Source organism: Rhinolophus ferrumequinum, chromosome 12 (genome assembly GCF_004115265.2).
Source record: "Rhinolophus ferrumequinum isolate MPI-CBG mRhiFer1 chromosome 12, mRhiFer1_v1.p, whole genome shotgun sequence".
Taxonomy (NCBI): Eukaryota; Metazoa; Chordata; class Mammalia; order Chiroptera; family Rhinolophidae; genus Rhinolophus; species Rhinolophus ferrumequinum.
This window is the reverse complement of record NC_046295.1, coordinates 72990132-73009436: the sequence shown is the minus strand read 5'-3', so window position 1 is coordinate 73009436 and position 19305 is coordinate 72990132. Positions and strand designations below refer to the sequence as shown.

Here is a 19305-nt window from a genome sequence, read left to right as displayed (position 1 = left end):
TGAAAAAAAATTTACTTTTACATTTGGAATGATGACTGGAATTTTTCAGAATTGATCTGTTACATAAAAGATATATAGTATGTAGTCTTTATTGCTGTAGTTGCTTCACTTATTTCACTTTTATTAAAATAAACATGTTTCTTTTTAAAGGGACAGATTCATTGTTACTGATTTATCTGGTCATAGAAAGCATTCCAGTACTGGAGACCTTTTAAGCATTGAACTTCAGCAGGTAGGCTCTGTGTCACTCAGCTTTGAACTTTTAAAATATAGAATGGTTGTTTGTAGCTAACTTTACTTTTTTTCCCCCTGTAGGCCAAGAGTAACTCATTGCTTCTTCAGAGGGAAGCCAATGCTCTGGCCATGCAACAGAAGTGGAATTCCCTGGATGAAGGCCGTCACCTTACCTTGAATCTTCTAAGCAAGGAAATTGAATTGAGAAATGGAGAGGTAAAGAAACTGAACCTCTCAACTTCATGCTTAATGTGTTTGTTATTTGCTTTTGCTGTGCGTTGGTTTGTGTCATAACTTAGTGCATTTTAGTGTGCTTTTTTTCTGATGGATGATTTCTTTTAAAACAGTAGCAATAAAATTGTGGTCCCAGATTTCTTAAATAATTCTTTAGATCAATCATTGGGATTCCCACTTTAATTTAAAAGGCAAGCCCCAGTTTCCACAGGTATAAAATCAGTATTTTTTTAAATTACAGAGTGATTATGCAGAAGAGGCTACCGATACTAAGCCTGATAGGGATATTGAGTTAGAGCTTTCGGCACTTGATACTGATGAACCTGACGGACAGAGTGAACAAATTGAAGTAAGTACCACAATCAGATATGTAGGAGGCTTTATTCCATTGGAAACTAAAGTAAAATACTTTCACACTGAAGGATTAATGTTTTATTTTCTTAGGAGATCCTGGACATACAGCTTGGCATCAATTCTCAAAATGATCAGTTGCTGAATGGAACAGCAGTGGAAAATGGGCATCCAGTCCAACAGCACCAAAAGGAGCCATTGGAGCAGAAGAGACACAGTTTAGGTGAAGACCATGTGATTCTGTGAGTGTTAGACAGAAAATTTATAACCAGGGGGCATAGGGCATGAATATTTAACGAGAAGTAGATGCAGTGTTAAATTCATTTTTGGCTTTTTTTTTTTATACTATGATGGGGAGACCTTATGTAATAGGGCAACGATTTGGTCAGTCTTGATTTTTGGGAGAGAAGAGGTAAATTTGAACTAAAAAAATGGTTCATTTTCGTAGCCTGAAACTTGCTTTTTCTTGGGACAAAAATTAGTCTTTGTGCTCCCATATCATGTTATACTTCCTCAATCTGATAGCCAAACTTACAGACTACAAAATGGAGAATTAAAACCTAGGTGAAGGGTTTCCCTTTTTAAACATCATGTTAAGATTTTCTTGGCTTTAATATTGCCATTTTGTATAATTACTGCCAAAAATATGAGCTAATCTTGAACTTGATTGTTGGCTTGAAATTAACTAATACTTTAATTTTTGGAAAATGGGACTTTTTTTAGTGACCTCCGATACTTTTTAGTGTGAAAATCATGCCTTTGCTAGAGGTTCTTAAAGTTTGGTACAACCTTTTAATGTATGTTTTAAGTTTTCACTTAAAGCTAATTTGTTTTCAATGTCATTTATTATAGGGAGGAGCAAAAAACAATTCTGCCGGTAACTTCTTGCTTTAGCCAGCCACTCCCAGTGTCCATTAGCAATGCAAGTTGCCTGCCCATCACCACATCTGTCAGCGCTGGCAACCTCATTCTGAAAACTCATGTTATGTCTGAAGATAAAAATGACTTTTTAAAACCTGTTGCAAATGGGAAGATGGTTAACAGCTGAAAGGAGGTTCATCTTTTCAAATTTGTGACCACACCATGGAAGCATTTACACTAGCTTTTTATATATATAATATATATTATATAATGTATATTTTTTTTAAAAAAAAGATATTACTGGGGGCATCCATTTCCTGTGGACTCTTTGATACTTCAAGCCCTCTTGCATTAGCATTATGAAAAAAAAGAAAATTTACTTTACTAGGGTAACACGTTCACTTTCCAGAAGTGATTGGAATTTGGACATTTAACTTAAGCTTCAAGCAGCTTTTTATGAGTTTGTAGCAATCCGGTGCAGTAACTGAGCCATTTCCTATTTTAAATGGCTTCTATAGAAAATTAACAACTCAGTTATTAAACTAGCAGGATCCTACAATGATACATCTAGTGAAAGTAGACTTAATTAACTTATTTATTTCTATTTTATGTTTCACTAAGAGAAATTTCCATCTCATTCCAGCTGCTTTATTTATCTTTTTCATGGGACTTTGCATGTTTTTTTGTTCGTTTGTTTTTGTTTTTTCATTTTTCTTTGAAGAATGGAGTTAGATGTTCTTACCATAGAATTTTGCAGGGTTATATACTAGCTTTCTTTACTGCATTATATGTAGGAGTGTGGTGCAGTGCTTTTATCTGTAGCATTTTAATTTTTTAATTTTCCATTTTTCAAGAATAGTTTCTGCTTTGTTAATATTTATACACAGGCTACTTGTTGAAGTAAGTAATTAAATATATAACCAAGTGCCTAAGTCTTTCAGCTGATGTACTAGATATTAAATTCTCCTAAGTTATGCAGAATCGTTTTTACAATTTTGATAAATTATGCACTAATGTAATGGCAGTTTTTTAAAATGCAGATTTAAGCCTGTACATTATTGAATCTGATGACTTGGCAAAAGAATCAGGTGCTTTCAGCTTTCTTGAGAAAACCCTGTATAGCGTTTGCACTGACTAACAAGATGGTATTGCTGGGTTTTTAATTTAAACTAATTATTTTGGATGTTCATTGCATTATCTTGGTTAAATATCGTTTATTGTTAACTTCATGTTGGGGTTTAATTTTCCCTTTTTTCTGACCATTAGGTTGATAAGACTATGAACCATGTAATAATAGAACATTGGCTATCTTTTATTCATACGTAAAAACATGAATAATTTCTGCCCTGCTAAAATGTGACTGAAAAGTATTTTGACTCGGCATCTGAAAGTATGCAGTATATTCAGCCAGCCATGCCCCAGATTTGTTGGAGGTATTTTATTGAAACCTCAATATCAGTCAACATATGAAAACAAAAGCTGGGCATTCCTTCCTAGTGATCTTACCAATAGCTTGTCTCTGTTTTTTCCCCGTTTCTTGAAGATTAGTTGACTTTTATTGTTATTTTTTAAATTAACTTCTGTGAAGTTGTTTACTCTGAAAATTGTACTGGAATATTTTAAGCCAAGCTGATCTTTCACCAGGTGTACTGTATGTAAGGGCTTTTCCTGCTAGCAAGATTTAGCTTAAACAGGATCATGTTATTGGTCGTCTGAGCTATTTAGTTGTTTTACAAAACCACAGCATTGTATCAGATAAGATTTTGATAAAAAGTTTTGTGCACATTTCCAGGGGCGGGAGGGTTGACAATTCCCTGAAATTTCTTGATCAGAATGAGTAAATACTGGTGTTTGATACCTGTCTTAATGAATACGCTCATAAGGTGACTGATACGTTGTAAATATACCTGAGAAACAAAGGGGTAGTTTTGATATTCTGGTGTCAGTATGGAAGATCTTACACATTTATTTAATACTCAGATGTATGAAGATGTTTGTTTGTAACATAACAGCACAGTAGCCTTGACTTAGTTTCCTTCGGTTAGTACTGTACCTGTTTGCCATGGCCAGTTCTCCCTATCCCTACAAAGACATTTTATTTATTTCACTCTGTAACCTGAAATGAATAGGAACAAGAGTTTTTAAACCATGTTACATTAACTTATTTCTGACATTATAAATTAGCCTAGAATTATTACAGGAACATGATTGTTACATAATTTATATCAGAACCTTTCTATAAATACGCGCTTACTACATTTGAAATGCTTCCAATGTACTTTATTTGCTGTTTGTATTTCCAAAAAGGATATGCAAACCATAATGTCTATTTCATGGATATTTAAATAGTGAGATCTTCCATGTTGAAGGTAATGTATTTTTTTTTAAGATTTAAAAATTGCTATTTTGTTACAAAATAGAGACCTATTAACAGTTTGAGAGCTCCTTATGTGCCCTCAGGGAAAGAACCCTCTGTGCAACAGAACTACGCAAACATCTTCAGCACGTTCTGAGGGTGAATATATACTACATAAATTGATCTTGTGTATTTAACCTTATCTTTTTCATTTTAAAATTGAGATTTTGAAACTTAGTTGTGCTCTGCTGGAGGGGGTTGGGATAAACTGCTTAGGTGTTTGCCTACTTGTCCAGTGAAATTACATTTGCATCAGTGTATGTATATACCTGCCAACCTTATTGGTATGTCTCAGAACATTTATATTAAAATAATGCTTGTTTTGCAGCAGGTGATCCCATAAAACAATAACTCCCTGTTCTTAAAACGTACTCTCTTTCTCACTAACAACATAGGAATTGTTTCTCTGTTGGGATTATTCTGTATTGCATTCTTTATGTAGTAGCCATCTTCTGTTTCTCATGGTGGGGTTAATGTGAAGTAAAGACATTGGTTCTCTGCCACTTTAGAAGAGAGAGCATTTTATCTGATTCTTTTTCAAAATGGTACCTACTAATGTCATAGAGGAAAAAAAATCACAAATTAGACCTAGGATGTGACTTTTTACAGTTGGGGACATTCCCTGTCATTTGACCTTTTTACCAACATTTAATATACATATATGTTTGAAATCGAAGGATTTAAAGCGATAGGAGAGGAAATTTGTAATGTTGGTAACTAAACTGCATATGTTGCAGATGCTCTGATTAGGGGAAAGTAGTCTGAGGTCTGGAAAGTGGGAAGTGGTGTTTTTGTTTGTTTGTTTGATTTGTTGTTGGTATTGTTTGTTTGTTTTTCCACTTTTGGTGTTTTTGTTTTTCAATTTCTAACTCCCATTCTGAAGTCCATGTGCCTCATTCAGATACTGTGAATGTAGCATCAGTAGTTCTCTTTTGTGGTCTCATTTCATTTTATAAATTCTGGGAAAGTTACGTATATATTTCATTTAGTTGGTACCTGAACAAAGCAGGTTCCCTTGCCTTTGCTGCCATGACTTAAACATTTATACCATCTGATAAACCAGTGTCATGCATGAAAGTTGTGCATTGTAATTTTCAAGAGAAGGTACTTCATTGGCCCAGTGGCACTGATTTTTTTTCCTGGTAGCTATTTACTCTCACAAGAGAATAGTAAAAGAAACCTCCTATACTAGGACTGAAATTTTCCATTTGTATGGATCTAGTCACTTTCACTCAAATTTCAAGTTAATGCCAAGTATATAAAGCACATCCGAATTTTATATGCTGCCTTGAGAAAATTACAGGATGCACAGCAGTTCGCACGAATTTACAATGAGATCATTTAAACATTTGAAAACATTGTTTTAAAAACCATCTAGCTTGCTTTTGCATTTTAGATGTTAAAGCCCATGGGTGTCTTGTTAACGGGTGGAATTTGTGATGATCAGATTCAGCATGTGATTTCAACTTTGAATCTGAATATTTCTTCCCTAGCTTCTTTGAGTCATTTTCTGAGAAGACTGTCACCAGTATTGGTAACTAACCATTAAAGGGGAAAGTTGCATTGCAACTATGTACTAGTTAACTGGAAGAACTTTTCTTGTGTTTTAGTGAATGAAGAGTGTTGATGGGATCACTTACTGTAACTCCTACATAAGTACCCCTTCTGCAAGCAGAACAAAAATGAACATGCTCAAGGAGTATCCCATTTTCTGGATAAATTGAATAAATTTGATAGTTACTCCTTTATACTAGCGGTTTCTTTGTATACCTTTGCTGGCAAGGGAATACAAGGGGTCAAGGCCACTGATCAGAACACCCCACATTTGAGTGGAGTCTTATTTTTACTCCAAGAGCAAGTTATTCCCCCAAGCCCCAAATTGGCAGTTTTTTTCTTTTTTTAAATAAAAATTAAAAAATATCCTCTAACCAGTGGAACACAGACTCTGGCTGCACCTAGTACTGCCAAAAGCCAAGGTCATTTGCATATATTCCATCGATCTGTCAAGAATTAGGCCTCACTTTATAACCCAAGGCATGGAAGTGCATGCATTCTCTTAGCTGGGCAAACAATTATACTGTAGTTGTGATACAACACATGTGGCTTTTATTTGTACTGCACATATCCACTGTACAGCCACTTGGGAGAATCGTGGTTAGCTTGCAGCAACTGCTGTCTGCATTTATACTGTTTATTGCATATTCTTTTCCCTGGAAGTGAAAGAAATGTTTTTCTTGTTGCATTGATTACATTTTATAAATTTGCTTAGCTGGAAAGTTTGGGAAAAGAGGCCTGTTTGTCAATTGTACAACCGATTGTGAAGCTCTAGTGTGAATATTTTTACGTCTGTATTAGACATTTTCTTTGCAAATCTATTGTTCGATTGAAATGTAAATGAAATTAAAGATGGTGTACACCCATCATGTAAAAAGCAGGCACCATCTCTAAGATGGATTTAATGCTCATTTTTAAGGCATATACTCAGCTTCTATTTAAAACTATAATTTAAAATAATTCTGTACAATGAAATGGGGAATATATATGGGAATAAATTCTATTCCATTTATTTCAATTTGAATTTCCAAATTGTAATGTTTCCCTTTGTGCTATAGGAATAGGATTAAATGGGGGAAGGCTAGGACTTATAAGGCCTGTATATGGGGGGAGGGCAGAGATGGAACAATGAGGGTTGTGATGATAGTGAATAGCGAAGAGTAAATTCTGTGTGTTTTTGCTGTAGCACTGAAGTGAAGAGATATTAGCTTTGGCTGTTCACAGAATAGAGCATCATGATTTTCAGTGTTTGAGAGAAAATTGATGGAAAAAGTTTGCAGTACTTGACATGTATTTGCATGCACAAAATAAAATTATTTGTCCACCTTAAAAGTTGTTTTAGTGTTAAGTTTGTGGCGCATTTTAGTTATCTTGATTTCCTTGGTATATTTTTTGGCTTAACTAAGCTACCAGATACTTTTTAAGCTTAGATTTAAATAATCACCTGCCTCACATATACTTACTTCATTGGGAAGGATCTGAAAGAAATGAATAGACCAGAGAGGTTGGAATATTCCTTAATTCAATCAGTCACTTTAGTCATTCAATATGAATAAATTGAAAGAGTAGTTTCTATATGGGAGATAAGGACAAAGATAATACTAGCCGTTCAGTGTTGAACACACAGTATTTCTCCTAGTGGAAAACATAGGACAAATAACTAATACAAAGCAATGTATGAAGTGTGAAGACAGTTCTGTGGACTCAGAATATGAACAGAAAATGGCTTGAGTGGATCTATACACCATTTTCACTGGGCCATGAATAGTTTTACTCATTCACTCAGTTGATATATTTTAAGCCTCTATTTGTGCTGGTCATTAAAGTTAAAAGTTAATGAAACACGAGCCCTTTCTCTAGAAGCTCATGGTGTAGAAAAGGGAAAGACAAATCTGAATAACCAACTCAGTGAGCTGTGTTCCAATGTAGGTTGTATGGAAACTCCAAAATGGAAATTATGGGGCGGATTGGGGGGGACACCCTGAGTCCTGTTCTACCTTCACAACAACCCACAATCTTAACAGTCCTTCACTGGAGATATTCTGATCCCTATTTTATATTTGAGATGTTAACTTGCCCAAAACCTCATAGCTAGGAAGTAGTAGAATCAAAATTCTGGTTCAAGTCTGCCTTTGTTCTACCTCCCAAAGGTGGTGGTGCTGGTTGGAATCTATTTTAGCTATAAGTGTGACAGTGGAAGGAATGTTAAGGAATAGCTTACCTCTCCTCTTAGAGCACTTAATATGTTCCAGACACACTTCTAAGTGCTGTAGGTATATTATAATGTAATACCATTGTTACCATTTTATAGATGAGAAAACTGAGGGAGAGTCCTCAGAGAATTTGCCCAAGGTCACACAGCTAAATGAGGTAGGTAGGGACCTAAATGAAAGACACTGAATAGCACACTAAAGACACTATTAGGAAATCTTTATTAGGAAGGTAGACGATCTGAACAATTTGGGGGTTTAGATCACTTTGGCAGTAGTGTGAGGTGAAGCTGGGGACAGATCAGCAGGGAGGCCAGGTCAGCAATTTAGGTAAGAAGTGTTTACAGCATGGCAAAAGTGAGGGTGGAGGAAAAGAGATGGATTTGAAAAGTAGGAGAGAGCAATTGATGGACTCTTTGTAGAGGGATTATACCGTATCAGCCAACTACACATTATAGTGGATTAAATTTGTCTTAGTATCCCAGACCTCGTTGCTGAGAACACAGTGACATTTACGAAACATGTAATCCTGTATAAGCCCTGGAGTGACCACTGAAATCAGGAAGAAGAGGAAGAAACTTAATGAAGGAAATGAAATTCCAGGAGGATTTTCTTTCTTTCATAGTTACTACCTATTGAATTATGCAGAGACTACAATTTTTTACTTTTTATTTTTCTTTTCTTTTTTTTTTTTAAATAATCGAAACTCCATAGTGCAATGGTTCCAAAGTTAACCTGCACATTATAGTCACCTAGGGATCTTTTCAAAGTCCCAAAGCCCAGATCCCACCCTAAACCGATTAAATCACAATCTCTAGGGGTGGGACCAAGGCATCAGTACTTTTTGAAGCTCCCCATTCAGATGCGTCCAATGTGCAGAAAAGTTTGGGAATCACTGCCACTAGGAATGTAAATGGGTTTGAGGCCTATCTTTGCCCAGGTGCATTAAAAGCATCCATCGTCAGATGTTCAGGTCCGTATAGTATTCAGAGACTCATTCAACAAATATTTTTTGAGAATCTATGTATTAGGCAATATGCAGTAAGGATACAGAAGTGACCTAGTCCCCAACTTCAGGAAACTTGGAGGAACAGACAAGAAGTAAATAAAAGGTGAATTTAGAGCGTGAAGATTAGTACAACCAGACTGAGCATAATGCAACCAGATGATGAGATTTTGTAAGGTGGGCGTGGTAACTCAGCACTGTCAGACCGTGTTAGGTAGGGCAGCCAATTGAGCATCTCCACTGGGATCTCAAATAAACATCTCAAACTTAACATGTCCAAATCTGAGTTTCTGGTGTTCCCCCACGCCCCAAACTGCACCGCCAGTCTTGCCCATTTCAATTACTTCCCAATAGTTGGGTGACTGCTGTCACCGAACCCTACTCCAATAGCAAATCCTGTCGGTTCTACCTTCAAAATAAATTCAGAATTTCACTTCTCACCGCCCAGGTTCAAGGCATAATTCTCTCACCCGAATTGTGATAATCTCCTGTTCTCCCTGCTTCTGCCCTTGCCTCCCTCAGCTTAGCCTCACCACAGCAGCTAGAGTGATTCCGTTAAAATACGAAGCGATCATTTCATTCCTGTGCTCCAACCCCCCAAATGCTTCTCGTATCACTGAGTGAAAGCTAGTCTTGTCTTTTCTACTTGGCTTACTGTGCTCCAGCCACACTGGTCACTTTGGTGATCTCCATGCGAGGCGTGCTACCTTGTAGGGCCCTCACACAGCTGTTCTTTAAGGATAGAAGGTTTCCCCCACCTCCATTGGATATCTTCAGGACTAGACCTCTCACTTTCTTCAGGTCTTTACTCAAAAGTCAACCTCAGAATTGGATGGAGGGTAATAAGGGGAGGTGTTATTTACAATAGATACTTAACCCAAGGGACTGGATAAGATCAACTGAAGTACTTTTTAACTTTATATTCTGAAATAATCATACATTCACAGAAAGCTGCAAAAATAATACAATGAGGACTCATGTACCCTTCATGCAACTTCCCTGATGGTAGCTTCTTACATAATTATAATATCAGGACCAAGAAATTGACATTAGTAACAATCTACAGACTTTATTCAGATTTCACTGGCTTCACATGCACTCGTGTGTTTTTCTATGCAGTTACATCACAAGTAGATTTGTGGAACCGCCACTACTGTCAGAACTGAAATAAAAAGGTAACAGAATTGTTCCATCACCTTAGTGATCCCTTATGCTACCACCCCTTTATAGTCACATACATTTCCCCCCTTCACCCTATTTTCCCATCCCTAACCCCTGGCAACCACCGACTTGTTCTCCATATCTAGAATTTGTCATTTTGAGAATGTTATATAAATGAAATTATACACAATGTAACCTTTTGAGAGGGGCTTTTTTCACTCTGCATAATTCCCTTGAGATCCATTCAAATTGTTGCATATATTAATAGTTTGTTCCTCCTTATACTGAGTAGTATTACTGTGGTATGGATGTACTACATTTTGTTTAAACATTCACCCATCGAAGAGCATTTGGATTGTGTCAAATTTTTGGCTATTACAAATAAAGCTGCTATGAACATCTGTATACATGTTTTTGTGTGGACATATTTTTTTGTTTCTGAAGTACTTTTTGAGCAAATAAATTGGCACACTTTGTCTACCTCTGAAGGAAATGAATAAACTATAAAGTCTTGACTTAGAAATGAAGGAATTCCTTAAAAATACAGCTTACCAAAACAGATACAAGATGAGATGGAAATTGAAATAATTTCTCGTATTAGCTATCTATTGTCACATACTAAAACTTAGTGGCTTAACACAACAAATTTGATTATCTTACACTTTCTGTAGGTCAGGAATCTGCATGTGACTTCAATGGTATCTGAGAGCATATTTTTAGAGGTGAGAACCAGGAAAACATTAGTATACTGTAGAAAGTAGGCTTGAATATGCAGGAGAGAGAGGAGGTAATTGCATGAGCAGAGTCCTCTCCTAGGCTGGAGGAGTGGGATTGACTGCATCGATGATTCATTTAATAGGTACCGATAGATCAGGGGTTTGTTGGCATATTTTGAGGGTGGACTGAAGTGCATGTCTCTTTTGATTGCTTCTATTTTTCAGGTGAAATAGGAATCAAAATCATAAACTGAGCCAGGAGAGGGAAGGGAGTGTTGAAGATCTGAAAAAAGAGATGTGAATTGCTTCTCTTAAAGCAGGGGTGTCCAAACTGAGGCCTGCGGGCCAGCTGCGGCCCATGATCCATTGTTAATTGGCCCGCAGCAAATTCCAAAAATATATTTAGTTTACTTAAATAAACTAGGTGAGGCAATACGTACTTCACCTCCAGTGAGTGGCCCGGCTGTTTGTGTATTTTACCGCATATGGCTCTTGGTGAAAAACGTTGAGAAAAGTTTGGACACCCCTGTCTTAGAGACTGGGGGAAACTAGGATTGTTGGGCAGTACCGAGAGCCTCCGCTCTCCGCGCCCCCCCACCCCAGGATTGCAGCCTTAAAAGTGAATTTGGAAGGACAAGATGGATGTCTTCCCATGGATGAAGAAGACCCCTGCTTCAGAAGACCCCATTCATCTAGTATTTACTTAACAAATATTTATGGGGAATCTCCTATACAGAGGCACTGTTGCTGGGTGCTGGCTTGTCTCTTAAAGCAGATCACAACATATTCAAGTCAGCTATTCATGCAATCGAAAATACAGAAAGTCACCATAGAATCTCTTTCACGAATCTTTCTTAAATTTGGGGAAATGGAGGGTGTGTGTGTTGGGGTATGGGGAGAGAAGAGAACTTCCGACACTGGATAGCCTAAACAAATTCTCTGAAAAATATGCACATGTACAAATTTGAAGATAATTAATTGCAGGTGGCCATAGAACCACAAATTAAGAATCGTTCCCTTAAATTAAGAACAATGTATTAAACAGTGTATATTGTTTTAGTATATTTTTAATGATTCAATTTACAATAAGCTTTCTATGAGTTACTTCAGGGTTGTGTATTGAACAATAAGGACTCAGAATTTGAAATCATTTTAGGTTTAAAAAAAGTTGCAAAAATAGTATAGAGTTCCCCTATACTCTTTACTCCAAATCCCCAAAGTTTAATATAACTGTCATACAATTATCAAAACTATTAATACAATGCTATTATTAATAGGCCTTACACAAATTTCATCAGTTGTCCCATTCATGTTCTTTTTTCTATTCTAGGGTCCAATCTAGTATTTCACATTGCGTTTACTTTTGGACCTGGCTTTTCTTAATTTTAATCCAAGGCTTGTATGTTCCTGGGCCAACTACTTAATGTCTTTTATTCTGTCTTAATAGAATGTAATGTAATTAAAAGCCAATTTAAAAAAAAAACACGTGGGATGGTTTCGGAAACTTCAAAAGTAACTAAGTAATGTTTTCTTATTGCTCAAGCTGTGCATATACAGTGTAACTTTTCGTTTAGATAAAAACAAAACAAATAGTAGCAGCATATTACTATTGATGTATTTTGTCCCAAAATGGGGCCCATAGTTCCTCCCTTGGTCACCTGGGTAGGCTTTTTCTAATTGGACAGCGTCTGTCGGCCCTGACGCAGGAAGGCTGTCTCATTGGTCCGCGCAGTCGGGACTTCAGCGGCTTTTCTCCTAGTGCTCTAGGCGCCGACCGTCTTCTCTTCCGCCAACCGAGCGCTCTCTTTCCTCCGAAGTCCCCGGAGCTGCCCACCCGAAGTGTCCGGACCGAGCTAAGCTGGGTGACTGCACTGAGGTCAGTCGGGAGGAAGCGGCAGGCATGGAATACGGGTGGTGGGCGAGCCTGCTTTGTCCGCGCGCCCCTTCGACGCTGGTTGCCTCCGCGATTCCCCTGCCCCGCCTCCTCCGCTGGCTCCACCTTCCTTGGGCTCCCCACAAAGCTTCCTCGCACCCCTCTGCCCCCCTTCCTCTGGCCCCTCCCTCCTCAGTGGCCCCAGCTCCCCCACAAACCCTTCTGCTGACCCCGCCCTCGCTGCGCTTCCTTCGGCGGCCTCGCTTTCTCCTCTAACCCCTCTGCTGGCCCCGCCTCCCCTGAGAGCCCCTCGGCTGGCCCTGCTCTCACCCCCCGACCCCCACCCAGTCGCTCTCTGCCCACTGTGCACCGCTTTGGCCCTTCCACGCCTCTTTAAGTTTGGTGCTGCTACCCCGGGACCTACTCTTTTCTTTCACTTAACCGTGCCTCCTGTGTACCCCTCTCCCTACCTGACTGTGGGGTCCCCACATTCCCCCACCGATCCAGGCTCTCTCCATATGGCTTAGCAAATTGTTCAGAGGCTTGGCGCTGGGCATTGAAGGTCCCTGCTTTCTAGAGCTCCCTACCCCGTGGGAGAGTCACTTGGTAACTGAGTGTAGGCCCAGTGGAAAGTCCTTAATGAGGGAAGCACAGTATCGCTAGGCTTAGTGGAAAGACCGCTGGAGTTCACCCTCCCTGCGGGATCCCCGAGCAGGCCTGCGAGCGGCTAAGCTGTGCCTTTCTCCCTAAATGTCCCAGGTGCCTTCTGATGCAGAATCTTGGCTCTAACCACTGTCCTTTAAACTCTTGGAAATGAGTAAAATCTTGTCAGGAGCCCTTCTTTTAAGCAACGTTGGTAGGGGTTTCAGAACCATCCATCCAAACCCTCAGTGTGCTGATTGAGTTGAAGGCAAAAGACACTTGTGATTGACTTAGTGACTCAGCATCATCCTCTTGATGCTTCTTTTTGGAGTTTTCTCTGAGGATTCTTACCCAATTTTTCAATTACTCAGCAGTCTTAGTTGATGGGAAAACCAAAATGTCTGTGTCAATAAAACCTCCAGTCACAAAGTAGATTCCTCCAAGCCTCCGCACTAGGACAGTGTCTTTTATTCACAAGACAGTGACTGACATCCCTCTTTGGTAGTCAGGCATCCCTGGGGTCTGACCCCAGCCCCACCATTTGCTGTGAAGTTTGGCAAAGAAACTTCTGTTATCGGACTTTCAGTTTTATCGTCTACAAAAGGAGCGTGATTAACTCTATCACACAGGGTCATGGTATGGATGTGTTGAGATCCTACTTAGGAAAAAAATCACTTGGAGGGTCCTGTAAATAGTAGGATCTCAGCCCAGGTGAACTCCTACTCTTCAGATTCAAGTCTGTCTGGTTCAAGCGAGCGAATAGCCTGACATGTTGCCCTCCCCCAGGCACCATGACGACCCTGGATGATAAGTTGCTGGGGGAGAAGCTGCAGTACTATTACAGCAGCAGTGAGGACGAGGACAGCGACCGCGAAGTCAAGGACAGCAGCAGGGGTGCCCTGGCTGGCGGGTCGATGCCTGCAGACACTGAGTTGGCAGGCGAAGGCATCTCAGTTAACACAGGTACTGGAAATCCCTGAGCTCTGGGAACAGGTCGAAGAAAGGTCCATTAAATATGTATCACTTAGAAGTCTGATGGCTTCCAAAGATAAGCCAGTGCGGTCACTTCACTGCACAATACAAACGTGTATGCACAGCAGCGTGGTAAGGAACACAGACTGGCCTGGGTTTGAATCCAGCTTCTCAAATTAGAAGTTGTTTGGTATCGCATAAATCCTAGGTATGGGTATATTAGTAGTATAAATTCCTAGAAATGGTGTATTTACATTTTAGTAATTCCAAATTGCTATCAAGTTGAGGTGGTACTCTTTTATAGTTTAACCAGCAATACAATATTTCTCAATACATTTGCCCTCCTCTTGTATTATCACACTTTTTGATATTTGCCATCCCAGTGGATGACAAATGGTAACTCATGGTACTTTTATTTTCTCTTTCTAAGAGTGATGTTGAGCCTCTTTTCATAACTTTAAGAGATATTTTCATATCCTTTGCTTATTTTTAAATTGATCGTTGGTCTTTTTCTTCTCAGGGAGCTGTATATTAAGGAAATTAATCTGTGGCATGAGTTGTAAATATTTCTACCCATTTGTTGTTTGTTTTTTGACTTTATGTTCTTTTCCTGGCAAAAAAATTTATTTTCATGTACTTAAAAGCATTGTTTTAGAGTTTCTTAATTTTGTTTCTTACTTAAAAGGCCTTTACTCCAGGATTATAAAAAATTCTCCCATGCTTTTTGTTAGTATTTTTACTATTTCACATTTTTTACACCGAAATATTTATTCATCCATTGATTTGTCTTTTATTGTGTATCGCACTGTTTTTAATAATTGTGTTATAATATGTTTTAGTATCTGGTAGGGCTAGTCCCCACTCAGTATTTTTCTATGTCATTATTTCCCTAACTTTTCCTTATTTTTCCAAAGCAGTTTTAGGAGTATACACACGTATGCATAATCACGTATTTTCGTTGGGAATGCATTACATATATAGGTTAATTTAGGGGTAATTGGCACCCTTGTGTGATGTTGGGTCTTCCTAATCAGGAATATGGTTTTGCCTTTGCATTTTTCAGGACTTTCTTGGTAGCATTTTAAAGTTTTCTTCACGTAGATTTTTATTAGGTTTTTCTGTGGTAACAAAAGATGTCCAGATCTCAGTGGCTTGTGACAACAAAGGCTTACTCAGTCATGTTACATGCTGCCTGTGGAGGACAGCGGGAACTCTGTTTCTGCTATATATAGCCTCTCTTTCTAGGAACTAGGCTGGCAGAAATGTCATTTTCATGACCGACTGTAGGGAGCAAGAGAGGCCTGCTGGAGACATGTAATGGCTCATGAATGTTTAGCTCACAGTCCATTGGCCAAAGAAAGTTGCATGGCGAAACCCAACTTCAGTGGGTTAAGGATATCTGTACTTATCCCCCAGGAGGTATTATAAGTCACATGGCAAAGGGCAGGGATATATAGCCTGGGGCATGGAGGTGTGGGGTAGCTTGAGTAATAGAACAACCTGCCATAATGTTGTAAAGATTCAGATCATACGGAAACGTAGAAAGAAAAAAGAAGTTCTCTCTCACCAATCCCCTCAGATCCTGCTACTTAGAGACAACCACTGTTAACAGCTTAATGCATCCTTCCAGCCCTTTTTCTATAAACATATAAATGTACATGCATGTATATAAACATCCATAAATATGTATACATCCACATAACAGTTCTTTTTCTAAAAATCAGGATCATAGTATGATACTATTCTGCATTTTGCTCTTATTTTTTCTTGACCTAGTATATTTGAACATCTTTCATGGCAAGAAACATAGCTACCTCGTTCTTTCTAAGAGTTGCTTTCCTTTCCTTTGAGTATATGAATCATTATTTAACTACCTGCTAACATTGGACCTTAGTCTGGCCCTTTAGTTATTTCACGCCGTGATGCGGTGGACTTCTTTGTGTGTCCACCACTCTGCCCTGTGTGAGCGTCGCTGTGGTCTGTGGAGCAAGCTTTAGACAGATGTGAGCAGGTCCATCACTCCTTGTTCATTCTTCTTGGTCACCTCCGTGTTCACCCCCAACTCAGGTCCAAAAGGTGTGATCAATGACTGGCGCCGCTTCAAACAGTTGGAGACAGAGCAAAGGGAGGAGCAATGCCGGGAGGTGGAAAGGCTGATCAAGAAGCTGTCAATGACCTGCAGGTCCCATCTGGATGAAGAGGAGGAGCAACGGAAGCAGAAGGACCTCCAGGAGAAGATCAGTGGGAAGGTAATTTGCAGCATCGGGCTTTTCTCAGAAGCTACCCTGGCTGCCGGAACTGGGGATTAGTGTTTCAGGAGGTGTAGGAAGTTTGATTTGCCTCCAAGAAGCTATGCAGTGCTGGGGAAAGTATAGAGTCATGTCATCACTCAAACACACCTGGGTTTGAATCTCAGCTCTGCCACTAGTGACCATGGGGCGGGGAACGTCTCTTCCATTCTGAATCTGGCTTTTCATTGATTACATGAGGTCAGTATGCCTACCTCACAGGGTGGGTCCAGTGCCCGTTACAGTGCCTGGCCCATGGAAAGTGCTCAGTACATGTGAGTTTCCTGTCCTTTATTGAGCTCTTACCTTGGGCTAGAAAGAACCCTCTGAGGTTGGTGGTATTATTTCCATTTCATAGATGATGAAACCAGTGCTTAGCAATGGGAGGAGACTTACTCAAGGTCAGGCACCTAGGAAAAGCGAATAGAAACTGGGATTCTAACCCAGATTTTCCTGCTCTTTCCACGATGTTGCTATTTCACTGGAAGCCTGTTTTATGAGAATTTATTGTAATGAGGCAATATAATAGAGGCAAACAGACACTGGAAGCTATGTGGAACTAGGTTCCTGCTCTCTTCCCAGTATCAAAAGAACGCACTGTTTTCCCCCAAGCCTTATGACCCCGGGTGAATGTCTGAGAGTGCCTGAGATCCTTTGGATATGGCCGAAAGCTGTATATACCAGCCAGTATCAGGGAGCAGATAAGAGGATTAAGATGGGAGATGGAAGATGCTTTTGTAACTTAAGCTGGCTGCAGGGAAGTGTGCACACCGCTCACAGCTTCCTTACGTCAAGGTGAGAGACCAGATGAAGCAACACGTCCCGTGATCCTATGAGGCAGCCTTGCCAGAGAGAGGCTCTCCTGTCACTGTGCTGAGTTGTCTGCAGTAGAAGAGAACTGGAAACTGCCCGAGTGCTAGAAATAGGGGTGGTTAATCAAAACATGCACATAATGTATAATTTTATAAACAATATTTGGAAACATGAAATATTTATGATATACTAATGGTAAGTGACAAAAGCAGTTTATAGCTTAGTTGGTACACTCAAATTGCTGTTACAAAAGCAGAATCCATTTCAGCATGTGACTGTGTGTGTTGTGTGTGTGTGTGTGGGATGCGTATTGTCCAGGGCAGGGGTTATGAGTTCTTAGAGTTCCTTAATGTCGTCTTTGAAGTGATCTTTTCAACAAAAACAAAAGAGTGGATAAAAGGATTCATCCATTGTCAAGACTGACAAAAAGAGAAAAGCTCAGGAAGTGGTATTATCCGGGGCTGCCTATTTGGATTAAGAAGCAACATTGATAAAGCAGTTAAAAGCCTGGGTTTCTTAAAAATTGAATTGGAATCCTACTCTTAACGCTTGTTACCCTGTCAACTTGTGCAAATAATCTCAAGTCTTGGAACCTCATTTATAAAGTGGGGTTAATACAGGTTCCTTCCTGATGGGCTTCGCATAAGAATCAATGAGATACAGTGCATACAGAGCGCTTCATGGGGCGTCACCTGTGTCGTAAGCAGGTGGCACACATCAGCTGTTATCACAAATGTCCCGTTTGTGTTTCTCATGCTCACTTGCTGGTCCTCCTTCAGATGACTCTGAAGGAGTTTGCCATGGTGAATGAGGACCAAGACGATGAAGCGTTTCTGCAGCAGTACCGGAAGCAGAGAATGGAAGAGATGCGGCAGCAGCTTCACAAGGGGCCCCAATTCAGGCAAGTTTTTGAGATCCCCAGTGGAGAAGGGTTTTTGGACATGATTGATAAAGAACAGAAGAGCACCCTCATCATGGTCCATATCTATGAGGACGGCATCCCGGGGACCGACGCCATGCACGGTTGCATGATCTGCCTTGCTGCAGAGTACCCAGCTGTCAAATTCTGCCGGGTGAAGAGCTCAGTTATCGGGGCCAGCAGTCGCTTCACCAGCAATGCCCTTCCTGCCCTGCTGATTTACAAGGGGGGCGAATTGATTGGCAATTTTGTTCGAGTCACTGACCAGCTAGGGGAAGATTTCTTTGCCGTGGACCTTGAAGCTTTTCTGCAGGAGTTTGGATTGCTCCCAGAAAAGGAAGTCTTGGTGCTGACGTCTGTGCGTAACTCTGCCACCTGTCACAGTGAGGATAGCGATTTGGAAATAGATTGAACTGATAATCTCCTGGCATGGATTTCTCATTGTTTGGGCTGGAAGGCACATGTCTTGTGTGTTTATTTTTGTTCCTTCCTGTGTCTGCTGGCTTTGCAGCTGTTCTTTGTAGTCCCTTTTATTATATGTAGACTCAAGAAATTCTCAGATTAAATCAGAATGCTGAATCACCTTGTGGTGAGCAATAAAGTGACTTAAAGTTGTATAAACAGGAAGCTAAGCTTTTGAACGGTTTACTTAAAATTCTCCAGCTTGACATCGTTGTTGTTTCCAGTCAATATTTACATGGCATCCTAAACACAGTGTCCTGGAAATTGTCTTCAGATGATCTCAGAGGCCTCTGCCAGGTCTGGGAGTATAATTCCATGGTTAGTTTGTTATTTGCAACATAAATAGTGCATTTCCTTCATCAAATGATTGTAAATTATATTTACTTGTAATCAGATCCATAGTCCAAGAAGGAAGTTAAATTTTTCCCCCTAGACTCTGTTCTCTGTCGGGGTCTTGTTTTAAGATTCCAGATGATGTGTGTTTGCCCCATCAAGAGGGGTGACCTCTGCTGCTGGAGTCCGTGTCCCCCTCAAGCATTATTAAGTCTAGAGTAGGAGGAAGGATTGATGCTGGCTGCTCCATTGATGCTGGA

General features: G+C 39.7%; 2 protein-coding genes across 3 annotated transcripts in view; both read left to right on the top strand.

The window, feature by feature from the left end:
• Positions 1-6971, top strand: part of RC3H2 (ring finger and CCCH-type domains 2) — a 42006-nt gene extending 35035 nt beyond the window's left edge. Inside the window, exons 17-21 of one of the 2 annotated variants that reach the window (XM_033122767.1) lie at positions 151-232; positions 316-450; positions 710-817; positions 913-1061; positions 1672-6971. In XM_033122767.1, coding sequence (XP_032978658.1) covers positions 151-232; positions 316-450; positions 710-817; positions 913-1061; positions 1672-1867 — 670 coding nt within the window. In that variant the 3' untranslated portion in view covers positions 1868-6971. The remainder of the gene's footprint in view (positions 1-150; positions 233-315; positions 451-709; positions 818-912; positions 1062-1671) is intronic. The other variant, XM_033122768.1, reaches the window with a different exon arrangement.
• A 5484-nt stretch (positions 6972-12455) lies between these two features.
• Positions 12456-18816, top strand: PDCL (phosducin like). The gene is made up of 4 exons (XM_033124006.1): positions 12456-12619; positions 14045-14221; positions 16298-16479; positions 18111-18816. Exons 2-4 carry the CDS (start codon positions 14050-14052, stop codon positions 18660-18662), a joined length of 906 nt encoding a protein of 301 aa, XP_032979897.1. The 5' UTR covers positions 12456-12619; positions 14045-14049; the 3' UTR covers positions 18663-18816.
• The last annotated feature ends 489 nt before the right edge of the window (positions 18817-19305 follow it).

Bases quoted from the DNA above. Each gene is read 5' to 3' on its own strand.
- PDCL (XM_033124006.1), top strand. From the start codon at position 14,050: ATGACGACCCTGGATGATAAGTTGCTGGGGGAGAAGCTGCAGTACTAT. The intron at 14,222-16,297 runs GTACTGGAAATC...CCCCCAACTCAG, and splicing joins AGGCATCTCAGTTAACACAG to GTCCAAAAGGTGTGATCAAT. The intron at 16,480-18,110 runs GTAATTTGCAGC...GTCCTCCTTCAG, and splicing joins AGGAGAAGATCAGTGGGAAG to ATGACTCTGAAGGAGTTTGC.